Consider the following 22,819-nt stretch of genomic DNA (forward strand, 5'->3'; position numbering starts at 1 on the left):
TGCCTTCCAGTGCATTGTGCTCAAAGGGAAGGTTGATCATCAATATAGCTCGGTCCAACTTTAAAAGCATTAGAGGCTTTTTGTTTTGTAACCCAGGAACCAAAAATGTACAACAGGTACAGAATACACAAAGCTGTTTTTTTTTTAAAATTTAAGCTTCCAAATACCATGGCATTAACCAGGAGGAATTTTTCAACCTCAGTTTGAGCTAATATCTAATATAATCTTATTTAAAATAAGTGACCAACCCATGCAGCACAGCATTCCCTACAAGATTGCAACAGCTAATAAGCTGATGCAGCGATATCACCATGAACTAAAATGATAGGCTTTTACCAAAAGGAAGTCACAATTTAAGAAAGCATGCCTCGTGTTCATCCTCAGTCCTTGTAACTTGATTCTGCAGCCTCAAAGGCATTTCATTTGGTTTCAATCATGGAGCAAGAGCTTTTGTTAAACAATTCCAGGACAGAAACCAAAACTGCCTCGAATAGATTTGCTTAAATTACTGCAGTATCTTGTTCCAAAATTAGGCAGAAGTATACATGTGGAAACCAAATATAACTAGAGAAAAAGTTTAGGCCTAATTCCAAGCGTTGGTACCAAATTAGATGCATTTCCAATAGCACTAACTTCTAAAATTGTGTTCATAATTCCCTGAAATTCATGTTAAGTATTCAATACACTTGACCATAGTTCAAAGAATTTACATAAACTTCAGTGTGGAAAGCTGAAGACAAAAAAGCTGATTAAACACTCATAACTGTTCTAAACACTTGAAAAATATTTGCTGGAAAATAATTAAAAACAGAAATAGCTGGAAACATATCAGACAGCATCTCCGAAAGAAACAAAAGCTAACATTCGACAAATTCTACCCGACCTGCTAGAGTTTAATATTTTCTGTTTATCAACAGCAGTGCACTAGTGATTGCCAAGGTAGAGGATGCTAAACACAAAATGTGGCATTAAATAGTAAATATTTGCAATAAAATTGTATGGCAGACAGATTGACACTGCATCCTATATCTGAAAAGACGGTCATGATTCCTCCAGATTTGGGTTTTCAGTCCTCCGTTTCTTAGTACATTAAATGCATAACCACAAGTGCAACAAGGATTTTGAACTAATTTCTAGTAACCATTATATATGTTTATGTGAACTTTGAAATACACCAACTTCTTCCAAAAAAGTGGAGGAAATGTCAAATTTTTATGCTTCAGAAACTGCTATACGGAATGTTTATTAGGAGTTAATAAAAAAATACAACCTTGTTCAATTCATTACAAGATGGCTTCCTATCATTTTCACAACTGTTTAGTGCCAGCTCCATCTGTAGTACAAGTTGAAAAGCTCAAAACCATCCATTACAACATTTGCCTCATTTAAAATTTGCTTTGAACAGCATAACAAGTAATTCACTTTTTCCAATGCCATACAAATGCAACTGTATTAGTGAAGATTCAAGATTTCTAAAAAGGACAGGAGCTCGTGGTTTTAAACGGTAGCATACAAATGGGATGCTTGCCACGGGTTAAAAGGCTCCTCGACACTTTCTATTTGGTTATTACTTCCAGTCAATAAGTGACAATTCTGGGAATCATTACTTTTTAAGCAAGGTTTACACAATTTAACCAAGTTTGTGATGCAATTCAATGCCAAAGTCTATATTAGTTTAGCAGTTATGCAGAATTATACTCATTTCAAGTCAATTTAAAGTTGACACATAAGAATCAGTACAGATCTTTACCAGAGGTCAATGGCTGTTTGTTTGTTGAACCATGCATATTTCCAGTATGGCCATCATTGCTCACACGTCCCAATCGCAATTTGGATAAAGATGACGGCGCTCTTAGTTTTGCAGATGAAGACAGCACAGTCTGGCTCTTAGTATTGCCCCTTGGCCTCTGTTCAACTTGAACTTCACCAATGCTGGGTGCTGATGATTTAGTTAAAGGAGCCTGTAAAAAAGATAATTCAGGAAATAGAAACCATACATTCTGCAAAGTTTCCTAGTTTACCTTTAAGGTATTACATCATTAGCCATTTATAGAATTTTGCTGTTAAACTATGCTTGAAGAAACTGGCAGTATTCCCAATTTCCTTTCCTTGCGTAAACACCCACTGAATAAGGATTCTTTTGCCTGAAGCGCTGTGCAAGCCAACTAAGCACATCCAACATTCCACTATGTACAAACATATGCAGTTGTCTACATTGTAGATGACATACTGGACAAGGGTAATGCACCAACTCTCACATATACTCAAAAGGCAATAATTTACATTTCTTAAAAAAATATGGCATGCCTAGCAGAAAATAAAAATTGCCTTAATGTTTAGCAAACAACTGTTGGTATTGGTCAACACTTAATTACCAGAAAATGCAACATGTTCATCAACACAAACCTGTGTCAAGTCAATCCTCCACTTGCATAAAATTTTCCACAAATGTAACTGTTACAAAAAGGAGAGGGGGCAAAAAGTGCTATAGCTGACTTCAGCATTCACAGGCCTTGGCAGGGGTTGGGTGATTTGGGTGGAGGGAAGATAAAAGGATAAGCTTTTTTGCTTCATGGTTGTCATGAAGTGCCATCACCGACATGCTCCACAGTGTAACTGTCAGGATAGGATCAGGGAAAGGTATATAATTAGAAATTTCAATTTATGGCAAAACCCCGAAATCAAAATTCACCTGGATAAACAAACATTCATGGACCTTTTAAGGTCAAGGGATGAAGAGCAGAAATGCGTGTGACAACTGAACAAATAATTAGAGTTGGTCTTAAATATCTGCAACCAACAAGGAGGTTTTGTGAGGGGGGGCGTTTGTGTGTGTGGTGGTGGTTAGAAGGGCCATATAGAAAAGCTAGTATCAAAAGCAACTGGGCAGGACTGGGACCAATGTCCTTGGTTGGTGGGGTGGGGGGAGAGAGTGGGTGTAGTGTTTGCTAGTGCTGTCGGAGACAGTTTTAACTAGAATGACGGGGGATGCAAACTTGAGCAGGGAGACAGAGGAGGGCAAAACAAGGATAGAATCGAAAGAAAATAAAGCAGCAAATGTGGAAGGCAGAAAAAACAAGGGCGAATAACAAATGGGGTCAAAGCGCAAGCTAAAGCTAAGGTGACTAACAAGATTAAAATGACTAATCTAAAGGCATTGTATATTAATCTGTGGAACATTTGCAATAAGGTAGATGAATTAACAGTGCAAATAGATATGAACGGCTATTATTTGGTTGCAATTACGGAGACATAGCTACAGGGTAACTAAGGATGGGAACTGAGCATCCTGGGTATTCAATATTTAGGAAGGGCAGACAAATACGGAAAGGAGGTGGGGCAGCACTATTAGTAAAGGAAGAAATCAATGCAATAGTGAGGAAGGATATTGACTCAAAATCATGTGGAATCTGTTTGGGCGGAGATAAAAAAAACTCTAACCCCTTGGTGTTTAAGTAAAAAATTAGGCTAGAGAAATTAATGGGGTTAAATGCTGAAAAATCCCCTGGGCCTCAATCTACATCCCAGATGTAGAAGGAAGTGACCCTGGAAATATTGGATGCATTGGTGGTCATCTTCCAAAATTGTATAGATTCTGGAGCAGTTTCTGCAGATGACTGGAGGGCAGCAATGTAACCCACTATTTAAAAAAGGGAGAGAAAAAACAGAATTACAGACCAGTTAGCCTAATATCAGTAGTGGGGAAAATGCTAGAGTCTATTATAAAAGGCATGGTAACAGAACACTTGGAAAGCATTAACGGGATTAGATAAAGTCAGCATGGGTTTATGAAAGGGAAATCATGCTTAACTAATCTACTGAAGTTTTTTGATGATGTAATTAGTAGAATAGATAAGAGAGAGCCAGTGGATGTGATGTATTTGGATTTCAAGAAGGCTTCTGATAAGGTCCCACCATAAGAGGCAAGTGGGCAAAATTAAAGCACATGGGATTGGGGGGTAATATACTGGCATGGATTGAGAATTGGTTGACAGATCAGAAACAGAGTGTGGGAATAAATGGGTCTTTTTCTGGATGACAGACAGGGACTAGTGGTGTACCGCAGGATATAAATGGTATGTTGGCCTTCACTGCAAGAGTTTTAAGTTCAGAAGTAAGGATGTCTTACTGCAGTTATACAGGGGCCTTGGTGAGACCACACCTGGAGCATTGTGTACAGTTTTGGTCTCCCTAAGAAAGAATATACTTGCCATAGAGGGAGTGCAACGAAGGTTCAAGAGGCTGATACTGGGGATGGCAGGACTGTCCTATGAGGAGAGATTGGTTCGACTGGGCCTATATTCACGAGTTAAAATGAGAGGGAATCTGATTGAAACGTATAAAATTCTAATAGGCTAGACAGACTAGATGCAGGGAGGATGTTTCCCCCCGGCTGGGGAGTCTAGAACCAAGGGCTACAGCCTCAGGATGCAGGGCAGGCCAGTTAGGACTGAGGGTGGTCAAACTGTGGACTTCTCTACCACAGAAGGCTTTCGAGGCCGGATCACTAAATATATTCAAGAAAGAAATTGATAACTTTTTGGATATTAGGGGCATCAAGGGGTATGGAGAGAAAGAGGGAATATGGTGTTGAGGCGGAGGATCAGTCATGACCATATTGAATGGCAGAGCTGGCTCGAAGGGCCGAATGGCCTACTCCTGCTCCTAGTTTCTATAAAAGGCTTAAGCAAAATGTCACTGCTCAGTATTTCTCTTTGTTAAATTATCTAACAACTTATTAATTGGAACTGATCTCACTTGTACCTTGATTATTCTTTTTCTATTTTCTTTTTGTGAGCAAAATTCTAGGTCATGGAATAAAGGGGGAAGTAGGCACTTGGGTAAGAAATTGGCTGAGTGACAGGAAACAGTAGTGATTGGAGAAAGGCTTGTAGCAGTCAGTGTTTGGACCCTTGCTCTTCCCAATATATATATATTCATGACCTAGACTGTGGTGTGCAAGGCATGATTTCAAAATTTGCAGATGAATGTCATCAACTGTGATGGGGATAGTCTTGAACTTCAAAAGGGCGTAGACATGTTGGGTGGATTAGGCAGAAATGTGACAGATAAAGTTCAATGCAGGGAAGTGTGAGGTGAATTGTTTTGGCAGGAAAGATATGGAGACACAGTATAAAATAAAGGTAGCGCCTCTAAAGGAAGTGCAGGAACAGAGGAACATTGAAGATGGGAAGCTATGTTGAGAGAGCAGTTAATAAAGCATATAGTATCTTAGGCTTTATTAATGGGGCATTGAGTAAAAGAGTAAGGAAGTCATGTTGAACTTGTATAAGACACTAGTTAGGCCTCATCTGGAGTACTGTGTCCAGTTCTGGGTGCCATGCTCAAGGATGTGAAGGCATTGGTGAGAATTCAGAAGCGATTCACAAGAATGATTCCAGGTTTGAAGAACTGTAGCTATGAGGATAGATTGGAGGGGTGAGGGCTGTTTTCCTTGGAGAAAAAAGGCAGCTGCACAGAATTTTAACAGTACAGGAGCCATTCAGCCTATTGTGTCTGCACCAGCTCTCCAAATGAGCATTCTTGCCTAGTGCCATTGCCCTGCCATACCCTTGCACACTGTTTCTATTTAAATAATATTCAAATGCCTCAATTAAACCTGCCTCCAATACACTCCCAGGGATTGCATTCCAGACCCGAACCATTCGTGTGAAAGTGTTTTCTCATATCACATTTGCTTCTTTTGCAAATCACTTTAAATCTGTGCACTCTCGTTCTTGATCCTTTTAAAGGCAGGAACAGCTTCTCCCTATCTCCTCTGTCCAGCCCCTCATGATTTTGAATATCGCTATCAAATATCCTCTTGGCTTTCTTCTCTCCAAGGAGAACAGTTCTAACCTCTCCAATCTATCCTCATAGCTGAAGTTTCTCATCCCTGGAACCATTCTTGTAAACCTTTTCTGCACTCTCTCCAAAGTGTTCTCATCTGTCCTATAATTGGCACCCAGAACTGTACACTACTCCAGCTGACATCTAACTAATGTCTTATATAAATTCAGCATAACTTCCTTGCTCTTGTACTCTATGCCCCTATTAATAAATCCCAGGATACTATATGCTTTATTAACTGTCCTCTCCACCTGTCCTGCCACCTTCAATGATCTATGCACATATACACCCAGGTCTTTCTGCTCCTGCACCCCCCTCAAAATTTCACCCCTTATTTTATATTGTCTGTCCATGTTCTTCCTACCAAAATGCATCACCTCATATTTCTCTGCATTGAACCTCATCTGCCACCTATCTGCCCATTCCACCAACTTGTCTATGCCCTTTTGAAGTTCTACACTGTCCTCTTTGCAGTTTACAACATTGCCACGCTTCATATCATCTGCAAACTTTGAAATTGTCCCCTGCACACCAAGATCTAGATCATTAATTTATATCAGGAAAGGAGACTTGATAGCAGTATTCAAGATCCTGAGGGGTATGGAAAGGGTAAATTGAGAGAGACTGTTCCCACTCAAGCAAACATCAAGAACTAGAGGGCACAGATTCAAAATAATTGGCAAAAGGAGCAAATGTGATGAGAGGAAAGAACAAACTTCCTGAAAGGGTGGTGGAAGCAGGTTTAACTGAGGTATTCAAAAGGGAATGGGATTGCTACCTGAAAAGAGAGAATGTGCAAGGTTATGGGGATTTACATGGGTAGACAGTGGTGTAGTGGTATTGTCACTGGACTGGTATTCCAGAGACCCGGGGTAATGCTCTGGGGATTAATTTAAAAATCTGTAATTAAAAATCTGATGTTGACCATTGTTGATTGTTGTAAAAACCATCTGGCTCACTAATGGCCTTTAGGGGAGGAAATCTGCTATCCTTACCTGGTCTGGCCTACGTGACTCCAGACACACAGCAAAGTGGCTGACTCTTTTAAAATGCCCTCTGAACAAGGGCAATTAGCGATGGGCAATAAATGCTGGCCTAGCCAACAACACCCACATCCCATGAACGAATTAAAAAAGAGGCAAGAGAGTGGGATAGGTGGAATACTCTTTCAGAGAGCCAGTGCAGAGTTGATGGTCCCGAATGGCTCCTTCTGCACTGTAAAGATACGGTGATCTTGTGGATGGATCCTGTAATAAGACTTGACTTGTAGGTGTGACTGGGTACTTGTACATTTTTTCAACTTCAGGTGCACAGCACAAATATGAATTTTATGGTGGTTAGATGTTTCTAAAGTTGAAAGTGGTTGTAATGATCCATAAAAAACTTTATGTTGGCCTTTGCATAGAAAAGAGGAGAAATTCAGCCTAGTGTGACATTTACACCTGCAGAAGAAAGTACAAGGAACACTAATGGGACTAAAGGCTGACAGGTCTTCTTGACCTGAAGTCCTGCATCCTAGAGTCTTAAAAGGAGGTGACTACAGAGGTATTGGATGCATTGATTGTAATCGTCTAAAATTCCCCAGATACTGGACAGGTTCAGTAGATTGGAAAATGCAATATTTGTATTCAAGAAAGATGACAAAGCAGCAAACTAAGCCAGTTAGCCTAACATATGTCATTGGGAAAATGCTAGAATCTATTGAGAGCAAGGCATTTATAAAATCATAATAGCATCAGGCAAAGTCAGAGTTTTGAGAAAGGGAAACAGTGTTTTGACAAATTTAAGAGTCCTTTGCAGATATAACAAGCAGGGTGGATAAAGGGGAACCAGTGATGTAGTGTATTTGGATTGCTAAATAATAATGATAATGAAAGGTTATTATGCAGGAGCTCATGCTGTTGGGGGTGATATATTAGTATGGGATTAGAATTGGCTAACTAAAAGGAGTGTTGTTGGGATAAAGGGTCATTTTCAGATTGGCTAACTAACTTGTGGAGTGCCACAGGGATCAGTGGTGGGACTCAAATTATTTGCGATCTTAATGGCATAGATGAAGTAACCAAATGTATTCTAGCCAAACGTGCGAATACAAACACAAACATTAAGAGTAGGGCTCTGGGCCCTTCAAGTCTGTTCTGCTGATGGTAACCTCAGCTCCACATTCCTGCCTATCCCCAACAGCCTTTCACCCCTTCGCTTACTAAGAATCACCTCCACCTTAAAAATGTTCAAAGGCACTGCTTCCACCACCTTTTCAGGGAGTTCCACAAGATTCACAACCCATCACCCCCGCCACCAAGGGAAAAAAATCCTAAATGGGCAGCCCCTTATTTTTTAAACAGTAACCGAGTTCTAGATTCTCCCACAAGTGAAAACATCCTATCCGCATCCACCCTGTCAAGTCCCCTCAGGATTTCTATGTTTCAATCAAGTCACCTCTTACCCTTCTAAATTCCAGTGGATACAAACCTAGCCTGTCCAACCATTGCTCATAGGACAACCTGTCTATTCCAGGTATCAGTCTAGTAAACCTTTGATGAACTGCTTCCAACCCTTCCTTAAATAAGGAGGCCAATACTGCACACAACACTCCAGATGAGGTCTCACCAACACCTTGTATAACTGAGGCATAAGCTCCCTAGTTTTCAATTCAATTCCCCTCAATAAATGATAACACTTTATTAGTTTTCCTAAATACTTCCTGCCTGTACCTGCATACTAGCTTTTTGTGATTCATTCACTTAAGACACTCACATCCCTCCTCTGCATCTCAGGGCTTTGCAATTTCTCACCATTTAGATAATATGCTTCTTTTTTCCTTCTTCCTGCTAAAATAGACAATTTCACACATTATACTCCATTTGCCAGATCTTTGCCCAGTTAACCCATCTATATCCCTTTGTAGCCTCGCATCCTCTTCACGTCTCACTAACCTACCTATCTGTGTGTCATCAAGTTTAGTAACCAATCCTTCGGTCCTTTCATCCAAGTCATTTTTCGCCCCAAGAGCTATATCCTTCTTGAAAACATGCCCATAAATTGGTTAAACATGATTTCCCTTTCATAAAACCATGTTGACTCTGCCTGATTACCTGGAATTTTTCCTAAGAACCCTGCATTTTTCCAAGTGCCTGCTATAACATCTTTAATGATAGCCTCTAACATTTTCTCTATGACAGATGTTAAGCTAACTGGCTTGTAGTTTCCCCACTTTGTCTCTCTTCTTTTTTGAAATGCAAAAGATAGGTAGGAAAGCAAGTAACTAAAAGGATACAAAATGTCTGCAAAGGAATATGGGTAGGTTAAGGTGAGTGGGCAAAGTTTGGCAAATGGAGTGTGGAAAATGTGAGATTGTCCACTTTGGCAGGAAGAATAGAAAAGTAGAACATTTAAATGGAGAGAGACTGCAGATCCCTACAGTACAGAGGGATCTGGGTGTACGTGAATCACTACAAGTGAGCATATAGGTAAGCTAATAATTAAGGCAGGAAATAGAATGTTGGGCCTTATTGCAAGGGGTATGGCATATAAAGGCAGGTAAGTTTTGCTGCAACTGCCCCTAGAGACCTGTGGAGAGTTTTGATCTCTAAGGATGCACTTGCATTGCAGTTCAATGAAGATTCACTCGGCTGATTCCTGGGTTGAGTTGCCGACTTGAGGGTTGGGCCTATACTTATTGGAGTTTAGAAGAATGAGGGGGGAGGTTATTGAAACATAAGATTGAGGGTGCTTGACAGGGTCAATGCTGGGGGGGGGGGGGGGGGATGTTTGCTCTTTAGAGATTCCAGAATGAGGGAGGTAGAGTTTCAAAATAAGGGGTTCCCCATTTAAGATAAAAGAATTTCTTGAGGGTCATTCACCTTTGGAATTCTCTTCCTCAGAGCAGGCAGGTTGGGTCATTGAATATATTTAGGGCTGAATTAGACAGGTTTTGATCTGAGGGACTCAAGAGCAGGTAGCAAAGTGGAGTTAAGGCCTCAATCGTGTCAGCCATGATCTTGTTTAATGTCAGAACAAATGGCCTACTCCTGCACCATGATATAACCCCTCTCATTTGTGCAGACAGTAGGCACAATTTGTTTAGTGACCTGGACAGAGTTCCAACGTCTTTCAAAAGCCGAGTATCTATGCATCTGTTCAGTGCCTTCTTCACTAAGTTTGAACCACTTTCCAAAATTGCTTTTCCAAAGCTCCACATACCACTGCTGATCCACCAACTTGTTGCACTACGTTTCTGGCCCAGATCCTTCATTTTCTACCGTCCTCCTCTCTTCCAAACCCCATACTGCCCCCACACTCCCACAATCTTTTTAAATATCTTGCCTGCACTTTTCACAATTCTTAATCAGGACCAAAATTATACAATGATCATTTCCTAATTGCTCTGTCATTCTATCCTCACAGGGCATTTCCCAAAATAGAAAGACAAGCAATGCTATTTTCGTTTGGTAGTACAGAACTTGAATATTGCTCAGAAAAAAAAAAGAGATGTCGAAGCTTTTCGTCTTGCACTCATCAGGATACTTCCCAAGAATTCCAATAAGGGGAAACAACAATGTATATTGTATGTGGAGTGTGTGCTGATTGGTTGGCAAGTGGACCCTAATTAGTAGAGGTGTTGCCATGCAGAATGCACCAGTGATGGCAACTGACAGTCAACTGCCAAGCATTGTTTGAAATTTAAACCAGGCAGCTTGACCGATTGTCCTGGGGAATGAGTCAATGAATGGCTCACTTTGTTTAGCTGAAACAGGTGCAATGTACATACACGTTCTGTCTGCAAAGAACAGGGACCCGTGCATTAATGTATATAGCTTCCATGCAAATGCACCACAATGCAAGCCCGACTGAATCTTAAATTGGTTGTCAGTGTAATTCTTAGCACACCAAGGATTATTTAGCAAACTTTGTCCAATTGCAGAATCACATCTAATGTTGGACCAAGTGTTTTGCAGGCATGGGTCGGTTGGGTGCAGTTTGTACCTTGCCCATTGTGAATGGCAGCTGCGACATGCTGTTTGATACAATCCCCTAGTCTTCGGGATGTACAGCCTATATACCTAGCATCACACTGGCACTGAAATTCAAAGTACATTACTCATTCTTGTTTTCCCCTTATATTGGTTTTCTTGCAAAGTGTCCTAATGAGTGCAAGATGAAAATCTTCAATGTCTCTTTTCATGCTATTTTCATGATTAGTGGGAAATGCTCATCAAGGAAGCAGTCTTATATTCCCATTTAAACTGGAATTAAATTAATAGCCATTGATAATCTTGGGTAGTTTAAAAAAAAGCCCTTGCTGCCTTGTGTTTGTATATTTCTCAAACTAGCTACACATCTCCATCTCCTCAGTATTGGCAGACACCCTATTGTACTGAAAGTAAATCACAAATTCAGGGTGTGCACCAGTGCCAAAGTTAGAGTTAAAACTACATTACTAGCAATGTCATTCCTTACTTGCATTTTTTTAAATAAACTAAAAATGAATGCACTTTTGAACAATACAACCTAAACTTTTGGTTCTGCTTATCCTAATTGACCCAAATTGTAGTTAAACACCCAAAATGATGCAAGCTACAAAAATCAAGATGGTTTTACCCAAGCAAACAGGAGCTGCACACCAAGTTGCAAATGGAAAATACTTGTGATCACTTACTTTCATGGTGTGAAGATTCTCCAAAGCAGCAGCAGAAACTGGAATAAAGCTGACAGGGTGGTCATCAATCGCATCTGCCAAACTGCTACATCGTACCCTTGGTTTTTCAACAACTGGAATAATCTTCCTTGATGGATTGATGTTCTCTATTCCATCAATGTGAAACATTTTAAGTTCACATGTACTCGTTCCCATAGAAGAAAGTAATGGTTTGGAGAAGTACAGTGAACCAGATACTTGACTTCCAGCTCCATTTGCAAAGGCCGAGTTTGAAGGTGCTCTGGCTTGAGGACTGTTACTGTGACTGGATTTTGAGGTTTTGCTTTCTGTCATACCAGTCTGTGGCTCATTTGCAGAGAGTCTTTTCCTAAACACCAACTTCTGGAATCTCATGATTTCGGATTTTGTTTTCAATGCTGATTTTGAAAGCGGTTCCTTTTTGTGTTTTGGTACAGGAGATCGGGAACATGGAGAATCAAGAGATGAGATGGAACTGGTAGACCTTGGAAAATATTTACATGAAACTTCTCTTGAAAGACAGACATTGCCTTTTGGCGCTGAAGACATCTGCTGAGTTCTAGATACAACTTTGGGTTTGACATTGTTAAAATTAGGTTTTGGATAAGATTTGATCTCCACTTTGGACAACTTTGGTTTCATATTTGCATTGCATTTCATTTTGAAACCTGGTTTCTGTACAGAACCCCTTGCATCTGAATGCAGCATCATGCTTGGAGACTCTTCTGCGGAACAGCTGTCATGGTCAGATAAACTGGTTAGATTCTGTAATGGCGAACTGAAGAAAACCATTTTTTTGGACCCTGCCAAAGGGGTTGATGTTTGAGAATATAAATTTTCATGTTCATGAATGGTTTGATTGGAAACTAAAAATGTTGTGTTATTTGCACTCCCTTGGATAGATGCTCTTGCTTTGGGTACAAGTTCCTGTGCCTCAGTCCTGCGACTGTTAATTTCAGTTTCAAGCTTTGGATCGTTATTTACTTCCTTCAACACTATAAATGTGGTATTCATTGCTGAATTTGTTGGCATTTCACAATTAGCTACACCCATTTTATTCCTGATTTCTTCATCACACTGTTCATTTATAACTGGTAGCTGTCCATCTACTGTTTCTTGTGACTGGTATTTCACGCATCGGTAAAAATCAGTGTTACCAGTTACATTGTGACCTATTTCCTCTCTGAAGTTCTTATTTGCATTGAAGGCGGGGTACTGTGCTGGTCCTGTACTTTGGACATTGGAATGTGTTTGATAAAGTACTTCAGCTTTGTCTAGAACATGCTGCTGATTTGATACTCCTACAGCACACCCTTGAGAATGGAAGTTGGTTTTCAATGGCAGTTGATACATAATTTGGGTGGCATTCAAAATCCCACTCTCACCTTGGGATTCAAAAGTCTCTAATGATTGATCTGACATTAGAAATGGATAATCTGAATCATGAGAAGATACAGATGATTCAAGGACAGGCGCACTAGATTCATCTTCCAAACTACCTGCACTAATGTGCTTCATTTCTAACTTGGATTCACAAGGTCGTCTTGAGTATTCCAAATTTCTTTCCATATTCATTGTAATTCTCATCACTGTGTCTTTAGGACTCTCAGTTATACTCAACTTGAATCCATCACCCATAACATGATGCTCCAATGACTTCTGAAGATGTGCTTCATTTGTAACGTAAGTGTTCAACTTTCCTTCAATATCTGTTGTATGGTACTCACTTAAGGCTTTTATGCAAGGCAACTGACTTTTGACAATGTGACACTGTTTGTGGTCCAGCATGTGCTGCCCTGGATCTGTTGGTGCGGCAGAACACTTCGAGCTCCAACTTAAATTTGCTGTCATGCACTGATAATCTGAACAGCTACTTAGTGAATCAGTGACAACCACGTCAACAGATGCTCCATGATCACAGAAACAGTCTTGAGCCATTTCCAAGTCAGGTCTAGAAATTTCACAGAGCCTACAAGCTGCTGGATCAGAAGTTTCCCTGACATTAACCCCAACATTAAATGGAAGCATCTTCATATCTGGGCATTCAGAGTTTCCATTAGTCAATGGGATTGTAACACGGACTGTTTCAGGAGATATTTCTGTGCTGCAGGGAACTTCATTGCCATTTGGGTCATTGATCAAAATAGGCAGATGAAAGTTGCTTTTTATCTCATTGTCTGAAGACTCTCCCATCCTACTGCAGTTATTGGCTTGAAAGCTCATTTTAAAGAAAGATTTCATTTAAATAAAGCCTTACAGAACAGGTTTGTGATCAGAAGCAGCATACACAGTTCAATTTTGTTCCATGCAAGCACTTTAGTCTCAAGTCAGTATGATAAAATGTGCAAATTTTTCTTCCAAGTAGTAAGGCTTACTCTATTTTTCACTTGAAGAATCGAGATTTGAATTGGCCACCATTTTTGTGCTAGATCTAAAAAGAGAAAAGAAAATAGTTTAAGTTTGTTGCATTTCCAATTCATGCCAGATTTACTAATTTCACAATTATGGAGGTGCCCCATCTAACAAGACAAGCCACTAAAACAATTCATGGCTGGAATAGAATCAAAATTTGTGGAAATATTCCAGTATATACTTCACATTTAGCAAAAATGTTGGAGCTTGCCAGAGAACGCAAGAAAACTTCTCGTAACTAAAGATTGCATTATCAAACCACTACCAGAACAAAGCATGGGTCTCCACCTCTTTGAGAGCATATTTAAGCTGGAATCCTTCTATGGGCAGGTTGTGTGGAAGTTCCACTTTGCAATTAAAATATTGCAAATCACAAATAGCATCGCTTCTATGTAGAGACAGAACAGATGACCTGGAGAGCTGTATTACACATTTTAATCTATATGTCAACACTACTGACCTAAAAAAAAAATCCCCTTAAACAGAAATTAGCAATTGCACCTCAGAAGTTGATGTGCTGACTGAATGTCAATGATTCAATTGTAGAAACTATTACCCCACCAAGAATAAGGGGAGGCAGTGCCACTGGACTAGCAATCCAGGCACCCAGGGACTTGGGTTCAAATCCCACCAAGGCAAATGGAGGAATTTGAATTCTAATGATGATCATGAATCGGTTGCTGCAGAAACCCATCTGGTTCACTAATGTTCTTTAGGGAAGGAAATCTGCTGTCCTTACACCCAGAGGCGATGGCATAGTGGTATTGTTGCTAGACTAGTAATCCAGAGACCCAGGATAATGCTCTGTGGATGCTGGAATTCTGAAATCAGCAGGTCTGACAGCATCGGTGGAGGGACCAAGCGCACGTTTTGCGTCGATAGGACTCCATAATGCTCTGGGGATTCAAGTTTGAATCCTGCCATGGCAGATGGTGGAATTTGAATTTAATAAAAATCTAGAATTAAAACATCTGATGACGACCATAGAATGATTGTCGTAAAAACCCATCTGGTTCACTAATATCCTTCAGTGAAGGAAATCTGTCATCCTTACCTGGTCTGGCCTACACATGACTCCAGGCCCACAGCCATGTGGTTGACTCTTAAATGCCCTCTGAAATGCCTAGCAAGACACTCTTTAAAACAGCCACAAAGTCAAAAAAGGAATGAAACCAGATAGATCACCCAGCATCGAGCTCTCTTTCTAACAACACTGAGTGTATCAATACCATATGGACTGCAGCAGTTTGAGGCAGCAGTTCACCACCATCTTCTCAAGGGCAACTAGGGATGGGCAATAAATGCTGGCCCAGCCAGCGAAGCCCACATCCTGTGAATGAATAAAAAGAATTCAAACAATGTGGCTGGCTCCAAAATTTCCTAGCAAGCTACTCAGTTATATTAAACCTCTAGAAAGTCAATAAAGGAATGGAACTGGATGGACCTAGGCACCAGGAGTGATAATGGCAAACTCAGCCCTGTAGACCCTGCAAAGTCCTCCTGAGCAACATCTGGGGGCTTGTGTCAAAATTGGGAGAGCTGTCTCAGATGAATCAGCGTGACATAGTTATACTCAAAATCATACCAAGCTGGCCAAGTCCTAAAGGACTAGATTGGGTTTGCAGCAGGTGGTGAGGGGGCCAAAAGGGAAAACATATACTTGACCTCATTCTCACCAATCTGCCTGCCACAGATGGCATCTGCCCATGACAGTAGCAGTAGGAATGGCACCGTACAGTCCTTGTGGACTGTAGACAGAACTTCATCTTCACATTGAGGATAACCTCCATCGTGCTGTGTGGCACTAACACTATGCAAAATGGGATTGATTTCAAACAGACCTAACACCACATGACTGAGCATCCAAGAGGCGCTGAGGGCCATCAGCAGCAGAATTGTACTTAACCATAACTTGTAACCTCATGGCCTGGCATATCCCCCACTCTGCCATTGCCATCAAACCAGGGATCAACCCTGGTTCAATGTAGAGTACAGGAGTGCATGCCAGGAGCAGCACCAGGCATATCTAATAATTAAATGTCAACCTGGTGACGCTACAACTCAGAACCACTTGCATGCAAAACAGCATAAGCAGCAAGGTGATAGACAGAGCTAAGCAATTCCACAACTAACAGATCAGATCCAAGCTCTGCAGTGCTGCCACATCCAGTCGTGAATGGTGGCGGACAATTAAATAACTCACTGGAGGCGGCTCCACAAATATTTCCAGTATCAATGGTGGGGGTGCCCAGCACGTCAGTGTAAAAGGTATGGTTGAAGCATTTGTGACAATCTTCAGTCAGAGATGCCAAGTGGATGGCCCATCACAGTCTCCTCTGGAGGTCCCTGGCATCAGGTGCCAGTCTTCAGCCAAATGAATTCACTCCATGTGATATAAAGAAACAGCTGTAGGCACTGGATATTGCAAAGGCTATAGGCCCCGAAAATATTCCAGCAATAGTACCAAAGACTTATGCTCCAGAACTTGCCATGCTCCTAGCCAAGCTTGCCAATACAGCAACACTGGCATTTACCGGGACAATTTTCCACATTGCTGGCTATGTCTTTGTACACAAAAAGCAGGACAAATCCAACCTTGCTAATTACTGGTAGAGAGTAGACTGATGGGGCGGTGAAGTGTTGGAAGGCATCATCAATGCTATTAAGCAGCATTTGCTTAGCAATAACCTGCTCACTGATGCTTAGTTTGGGTTCCACCAGGGTCACTCAGCTCCTGAGCTCATTACAGCCTTGGCTCAAACATGGACAAAAGAGCTGAATTCCAGAGATAAGGTGAGGTGAGAGTGACTGCCCTTGGCATTAAGGCAGCATTTGACCAAGTATGGCATCAAAGAGCTCTAGCAAAACTGCAGTCAATGGGAATCGGGGGGGAAACTCTCCACTGCTGGAGTCATACCTAGCACAAAGGAAAATGGTTGTGGTAGTTGGAGGTCAATCATCTCAGTTCCAGGACAGCAATGCAGGAAATTCCTCAGGATAATGTCTTAAACCTAACCATCTTCAGCTGCTTCAATGACCTTCAGTTGACCATTCGCGACTCCAGATACTGAAGCAGCCCATGTCCAATGCAGCAAGACTTAGGCAATATCCAAGCTTAGGCTGACAAGTGGCAAGTAACATTCACGCCACACAAGCACCAGGCAACGATCATCTCCAATAAGAGAATCTAAGCATCATTCCTTGACATTCAATGGCATTACCATCACTGAATCCCGCACAAACATCCACGGGGTTACCATTGATCAGAAACTGAACTGGACCAGCCAAATAAATTCTGTGGTTACAAGAGCAGATCAGGGGATAGGAATCTTGTGACGAGTAACTCACCTCCTGACTCCCCAAAGCCTGTCCACCTTCTACAAGGAACAAGTCAGGATTATGATGGAATACTCTCCACTTGCTTGGGTGAGTGCAGCTCCCACAACATTCAAGAAGCTTGACACCATTCAGGACAAAGCAGCCCACTTGTGAATGGGGTGCCATTCACTCCCTCCACCACTAATGCCGTGGCAGCAGTGTGCACCATCTACGAGACGAACTGAAAGAATTCACGAAGGCTCCTTAGACAGCACCTTCCAAACCCACGACCACTACCATCCAGAAAGACAAAGGCAGCAGACACATGGGGACACCACCACCTGCAAGTTCCCCTCCAAACCACTCACTACCCTGACTTGGAAGTGTATCGTTGTTCCTGGACTGTCGCTGGGTCAAAATCCTGGAACTCTCTCCCTAACAGCACTGTACCTATACCACATGAACTGTAACAATTTAAGGTGGTGATGAGCTACTGTCTTAAGGACAATTCGGCATGGACAATGAATGCTGGCCTAACTAGTGATGTCCACATCCCATGAAGGAATAAAAAAGGTTGGTTATTGACAAAGGTCATTCTTTTATATATTAGTACACTTCGACTAAGTTTTAGCACATGAAATTGGGTCAAATAACTGTTGCCAGAATTAAAAACAATAATTCTAGATCTCCTTTCTCCATGAAATCAGATGTCCAAAACCATTATGTGAGGTGCAGGATTTATTCAAGCTCCTTATGCTGAAGTGAATTGCGTTTGGATTTTATACATTCTTGTGACCAATGTATATCATTTCAGAAAGGAACCCTATATAGATTTGAAGTTTGAGCATAATCTTGAAGACTAATCATCCATGCTTAAGCAGCAGCACAAAACTTTTTTTTTGGGTGGCTGAAAAGACAAGTGGAGAGGAAGCAGGGAGGGGGGTAAAAAAACTCATTACCAATATCCTTTTTTTTTTGGAAGAGCATGACCAACTTAGTGCATGGCCCTATTCAGTTTTCACATTGCCATGCACACAGTAGTTTAAAGGAGCTGACTTGTATGTGGCCTGCTTGAGGACTGTCAGGATCCTGTGCAGCCATATAACTTACAATATTGCTTACTGCTAGCATGTTGAAGACCATAGAGCTGCTGAATTTGAAACAGTTTGCAGCAAATAAATTTTGTATATAACAATGACCATCCAGAATACCACATCACAAGATGTGGTCAAAGGGTACTGCATCAGCCCTTCCACCACACCTCAAAAAGGTGACAGTCTTTTTTAATCTGCAATAAGCTGAGCTACTGTTACTGGAGCTCGTATATAGATTTGTGTCACGAGTGGGTTGCAAAAATTCTAGTCATTGAAGTTTAATATGAACTGGTAAAACTAGTTTAGCAAAAGGTAATAGATAGGTATATGTGTTTCTATGCTTTGCTCAGGAAAACAGCACCAAGTTATTGGTATTCTTCCATGGAATAAGTGTCACTATTAAGGCGACATTTATTGCCATTCATAATTGCCCTAGAGAAGGTGGCAAGTTGCCTGGTGTAGGGACAGTGCTGTTACGAAGGGAGTTCCAAGATTTTGACCCAGTGACCATGAAGGAAAGCTGATATAGGTCCAAGTGAGGATGGTGTGTGATATGGAGGGAATCTTGCATGTGATGTTACCATGTTAGCTGCCCTTGGCCTTCTAGGTGGTAGAGATCATGAATTTGGAAGGTGCTATCAAAGGAGGCTAGACTAGTTGCTGCAGTGCATCTTGTACATGGTACACTGCTGCCAGTGAATCAGTGGTGGAGGGAGCATGGCCAGGGAGAGAAATCATGGGCCCTAATGCTTCTGTTTCTAAGCCCCTTCTCCCTCCTCCCCTGCCCACGTTTCCCCTCCACTTAACTCTCAACAGCTTCAATCAAGTGCCTTTGCAATCCACTTTGGGTCCTATTAGAATAGGACAGTGCAGCACAGGATGCCATTCATTCCATCAATTCTGTACCAGTTCTTTCAACAACAAATCCAATTAGTCCTATCACAAGCCCCTCACTGCACAATTTCTTTTCTCCAAATATTTATCCTATTTTCTTCAGAATCTGAATCCACCACAATATTAGAGAGAGAGAGAGAGAGAGAGAGCACATTCTAAATCCTAACCACTATTTTCCTTACATCATCTCTGGCTCTTTTACCAATCAACTTAATGAAGTTAAATTTGGGCCATCTGATTATCAATCCTTCAGCCTTTGGAAACAGTTTCTATTTATTCTATTTAAACCACCTCCATCAAATCCCCTCAGGCAGCTTGGCTTCAAGGAGAACCACCCCAGCTTCTCCCCCTCATCCCCAAGTCATTTTAGTAATTCTTCTGGATCCTCTACAAAACCTTCACATTCTTTGTGTCCCCAGAATTGGGAACCATAGTCACAGTCGGGTCCGACTGTTTTTATATACAGCAGAACCTCTTGGCTTTTGTACTCTTATGCCTCTATTGATAAAAAACCCATTGAAAGCTCAGGTTTCAATATGATACACTTTTACTACACAATTCACTAGGCCAATTCCTGGGATGAAGGGGTTGACTTATCAAGAACAGCTAAACAGGTTAGGCCTTTATTCATTAGAGTTTAGACGAATGAGGGGTGACCTTATTGAAACATACAAGATTCTGAGGGAGCTTGACAGGGTACATGTTGAGATGACATTTCCACTAGTGGGGGGAATCTCAAACTAGGGGACATAGTTACAGAATAAGGGGACACTCATTTAAAACTGAGATGCAAAGGAATTTTTTCTCTCAGAGGGTGGATCACTGAAAGTATTTAAAGAGGAAGTAGATGGATTTTTGAAATAGTTGGGGTGTTGAGGGTTATGAGGAGCTGGCACGGAAGAGTGAGGCCTGGGGCAGATCAGCCATGATCTTATTGAATGGTGGGGCAGGCTTGAAGGGCCAAATGGCCTACTACTGCTCCTATTTCTTATATTATGTTCTTAGAGCTTTGTCAGACAACTACACACAACTTTGTCATTCATCTCATGCAACCATCTCCACTTTTTTGAAGCTGGCCTCTGGCCCTATTCAATAATCAGAATTCCAAAGACTTGAACCTCAAGCACTGCAAACAATCCTATATACAAATGAGAATATCTTGAACTAATAGTGACATATTCTATTAGCAAATGATTCCTGGTTTCACTTTCAAGTTTACTAATAGCAAAATCTTCTCACATTAACACCAGCCAATTCACTTGCAAAAATATGCTATTTCTATCCACACAAGTGGGCTTGGTTAACAGAAAAATTACACGTTGAGTAATAAATTCTCATTTTAAATTGAAGCCAAACACTAATACCTAGTATGTGGTATAATAGAAGAGTACACAGGTGCTGGAAATCTGAAATAAATACAAAATGCTGGCAACACTCAGCAGGCCAAGCAGCATCTGTGGCGAGAGAAACAGACTCTAGTTTTCAGGTCCAGGATCTGCACTGGTTCTGACAAAAAGGTACTGATCTCTCTCTCTGCACAGATGTCACCAGACATGCTGTCCATTTCCAACACTTCCTGTTTCTATTGGAGCAAAGAAAACCCCTTTTTCCAGCCCTCAAAAAATATCAGACTTGAGCCTTATTCCCCTTCAGCAAGGAATCCAACAGCAACTTCCCGAGATCTGGTTTGGCACATAAAAGGGATAAAGAAAACTAACAACTGGCTGAGCAAAATAAGTCAAAGCAATAAACCAGGAATTCATAAAAATAAATAAAAATGACCATTAAAAAGCCCCAAGCAGCAGAGCTAACTAATTAAAGCTGTTTTGCTTCTTCACTTAAGAAGCAGAGCTAGAGAGACAAGTCCCAAGTCTGAGTCATCAGGGAAGAAGGGAGGGGACCAGGGCAGAATAAAGGAATGGGGTTTAACACCAATCTTGGGTTTGCCTCTGGTGGCAAACACTTGAGCTGGTCTCAGCAGAACTCATATGAAAGTGGGGTTTGGGAATGGGTTGCCTTCCAGCTTGGGTTTTCCTCTTCGCCTGGACTTAGAGAATAATTGTGAGCAGGGGCCATTTCCAGTTCCTGTCTTTGCTCAAGTCATTGGTAACTTGGGAACTATTCTGCCTGAACTACAACATTGTACAAGCTTGGAGAAGATTGTGACCGATCTTTCTACCTTCTCCTGTGGAGTGTGCAAGAACCAACTGTTTCCCAGTCTCAAGACATTTCCCTTCCCACTTTCTCCAGTACTTACTACTTGCACAAGTCAACTGTCAGCATTTTACAGCCTTCAAATATAATACATTAAAGTAAAAAAGTCCACTTCAAGAACAGTGATAAATCTTTAAAAAAAAATTGAATGAAGCAATTCTTTCCTTTCAATTTCTTCCCATCATCAGAGCCTGATTAATCTACTCTTTTAGCAAATTCAAGCCGATTTTTCTCCTTGTCAGCACTTTCAAACCAATCAATTTTTTTCAAATTTTGTTTGGCCTCAAAATGGGGTTGTGTACTTTTCTTGGGTGGGCAGGGTCACTGTTTGCAATCTACCTGCGTTCATGCAGATCTAGGTGGAAGCCATGCAATTTTCAGGTACCCAGTTCATCTGCTTCATCATAGCATGCCCCAAGTCAGTTCCAGCACTGCATCCTCTTTGCCTGAGCTGCTTGTGGGCTCTGCACTGGTGTGGTCTTGGGAGGGCATGAAATGTAGGTGGTGGATGGGGTGCCAGTCAAGCAGGCTGCTTTGTCCTGGATGGTGTCTGAGCTTCTTGAGCGTTATCAGAGCCACACAGCCAACAAGGAGAGTATTCCATCACTCTTGATTGCAACTTGCAGACTGTGGACAGTCTTTGGGGAATCCCAGCCTCTGACCTGCTCTTGTAGTCCAGTTCAGTTTCTGATTAATGGTGATCCTAGAATGTATTTCCATTTATGGCAAATTGTGAACCGAGATTCTGATGCACATCATGCCCAAGTTCCTTGACCAATTAATCAACTCTCCTGAGTTAAGGCAAGTAGGATGTGGTATGGATTGCCCTGTTCCCCAGGCAGATGTCATTCTGCAACCAGAGTTAAATACTTGGAACTCACTGAGGAACCAACAGGTCCCTGGCAACCACAGTAGGAACAAATAACTTGTTCTGCAGTTAATCTAGCACATGGGTGGAATATAGCATACTTTCCAGAGTCAGATTTCTGACAAACCTGCTGCAAGAAAATTTACTCAGAGCTGTGAAAATGCAGAACCCACTACCATTCATGGGGAGTCTTTCGTGAGGTGTGGGCATCACTGACAAGGTTAGCATTTGTTACCAATCCCCAATCGCCTTTGCACCAAGTAGCTTGCAATGCCATTTCAAAGGGCAGTTTAGAGTCAATCATAATCGATGTGGGTCCAGAGTTACTAAAGCAGACTGGATAAAGGCGGCAGATTGCTTCCTTAAAAAGGACATTAGTGAACCAGATGGGTTTTTATAGCAATTGACTTTCATGTTCACCATTGGTGAGACTAGCTTTGCATTCCAGATTAATGGAACTCAAATTCCACCACCTGCCACGGTGGGATTTGA

At 41.3% G+C, this 22,819-nt stretch overlaps 1 protein-coding gene across 2 annotated transcripts in view; it reads right to left on the reverse strand.

Annotated features, from left to right (window-relative positions):
• Positions 1-22,819, reverse strand: part of LOC144684562 (microtubule-associated tumor suppressor 1 homolog) — a 213,847-nt gene that overhangs the window by 170,539 nt on the left and 20,489 nt on the right. For both annotated transcript variants that reach the window (XM_078548503.1, XM_078548511.1), the window contains exons 2-3: positions 11,510-13,958; positions 1,751-1,961 (exon numbers count right to left, since the gene is read on the reverse strand). In XM_078548503.1, coding sequence (XP_078404629.1) covers positions 1,751-1,961; positions 11,510-13,768 — 2,470 coding nt within the window. In that variant the 5' untranslated portion in view covers positions 13,769-13,958. The remainder of the gene's footprint in view (positions 1-1,750; positions 1,962-11,509; positions 13,959-22,819) is intronic.

The sequence above is a fragment of the Cetorhinus maximus genome, chromosome 1 (assembly GCF_964194155.1).
Source record: "Cetorhinus maximus chromosome 1, sCetMax3.hap1.1, whole genome shotgun sequence".
NCBI classification, from domain to species: Eukaryota; Metazoa; Chordata; class Chondrichthyes; order Lamniformes; family Cetorhinidae; genus Cetorhinus; species Cetorhinus maximus.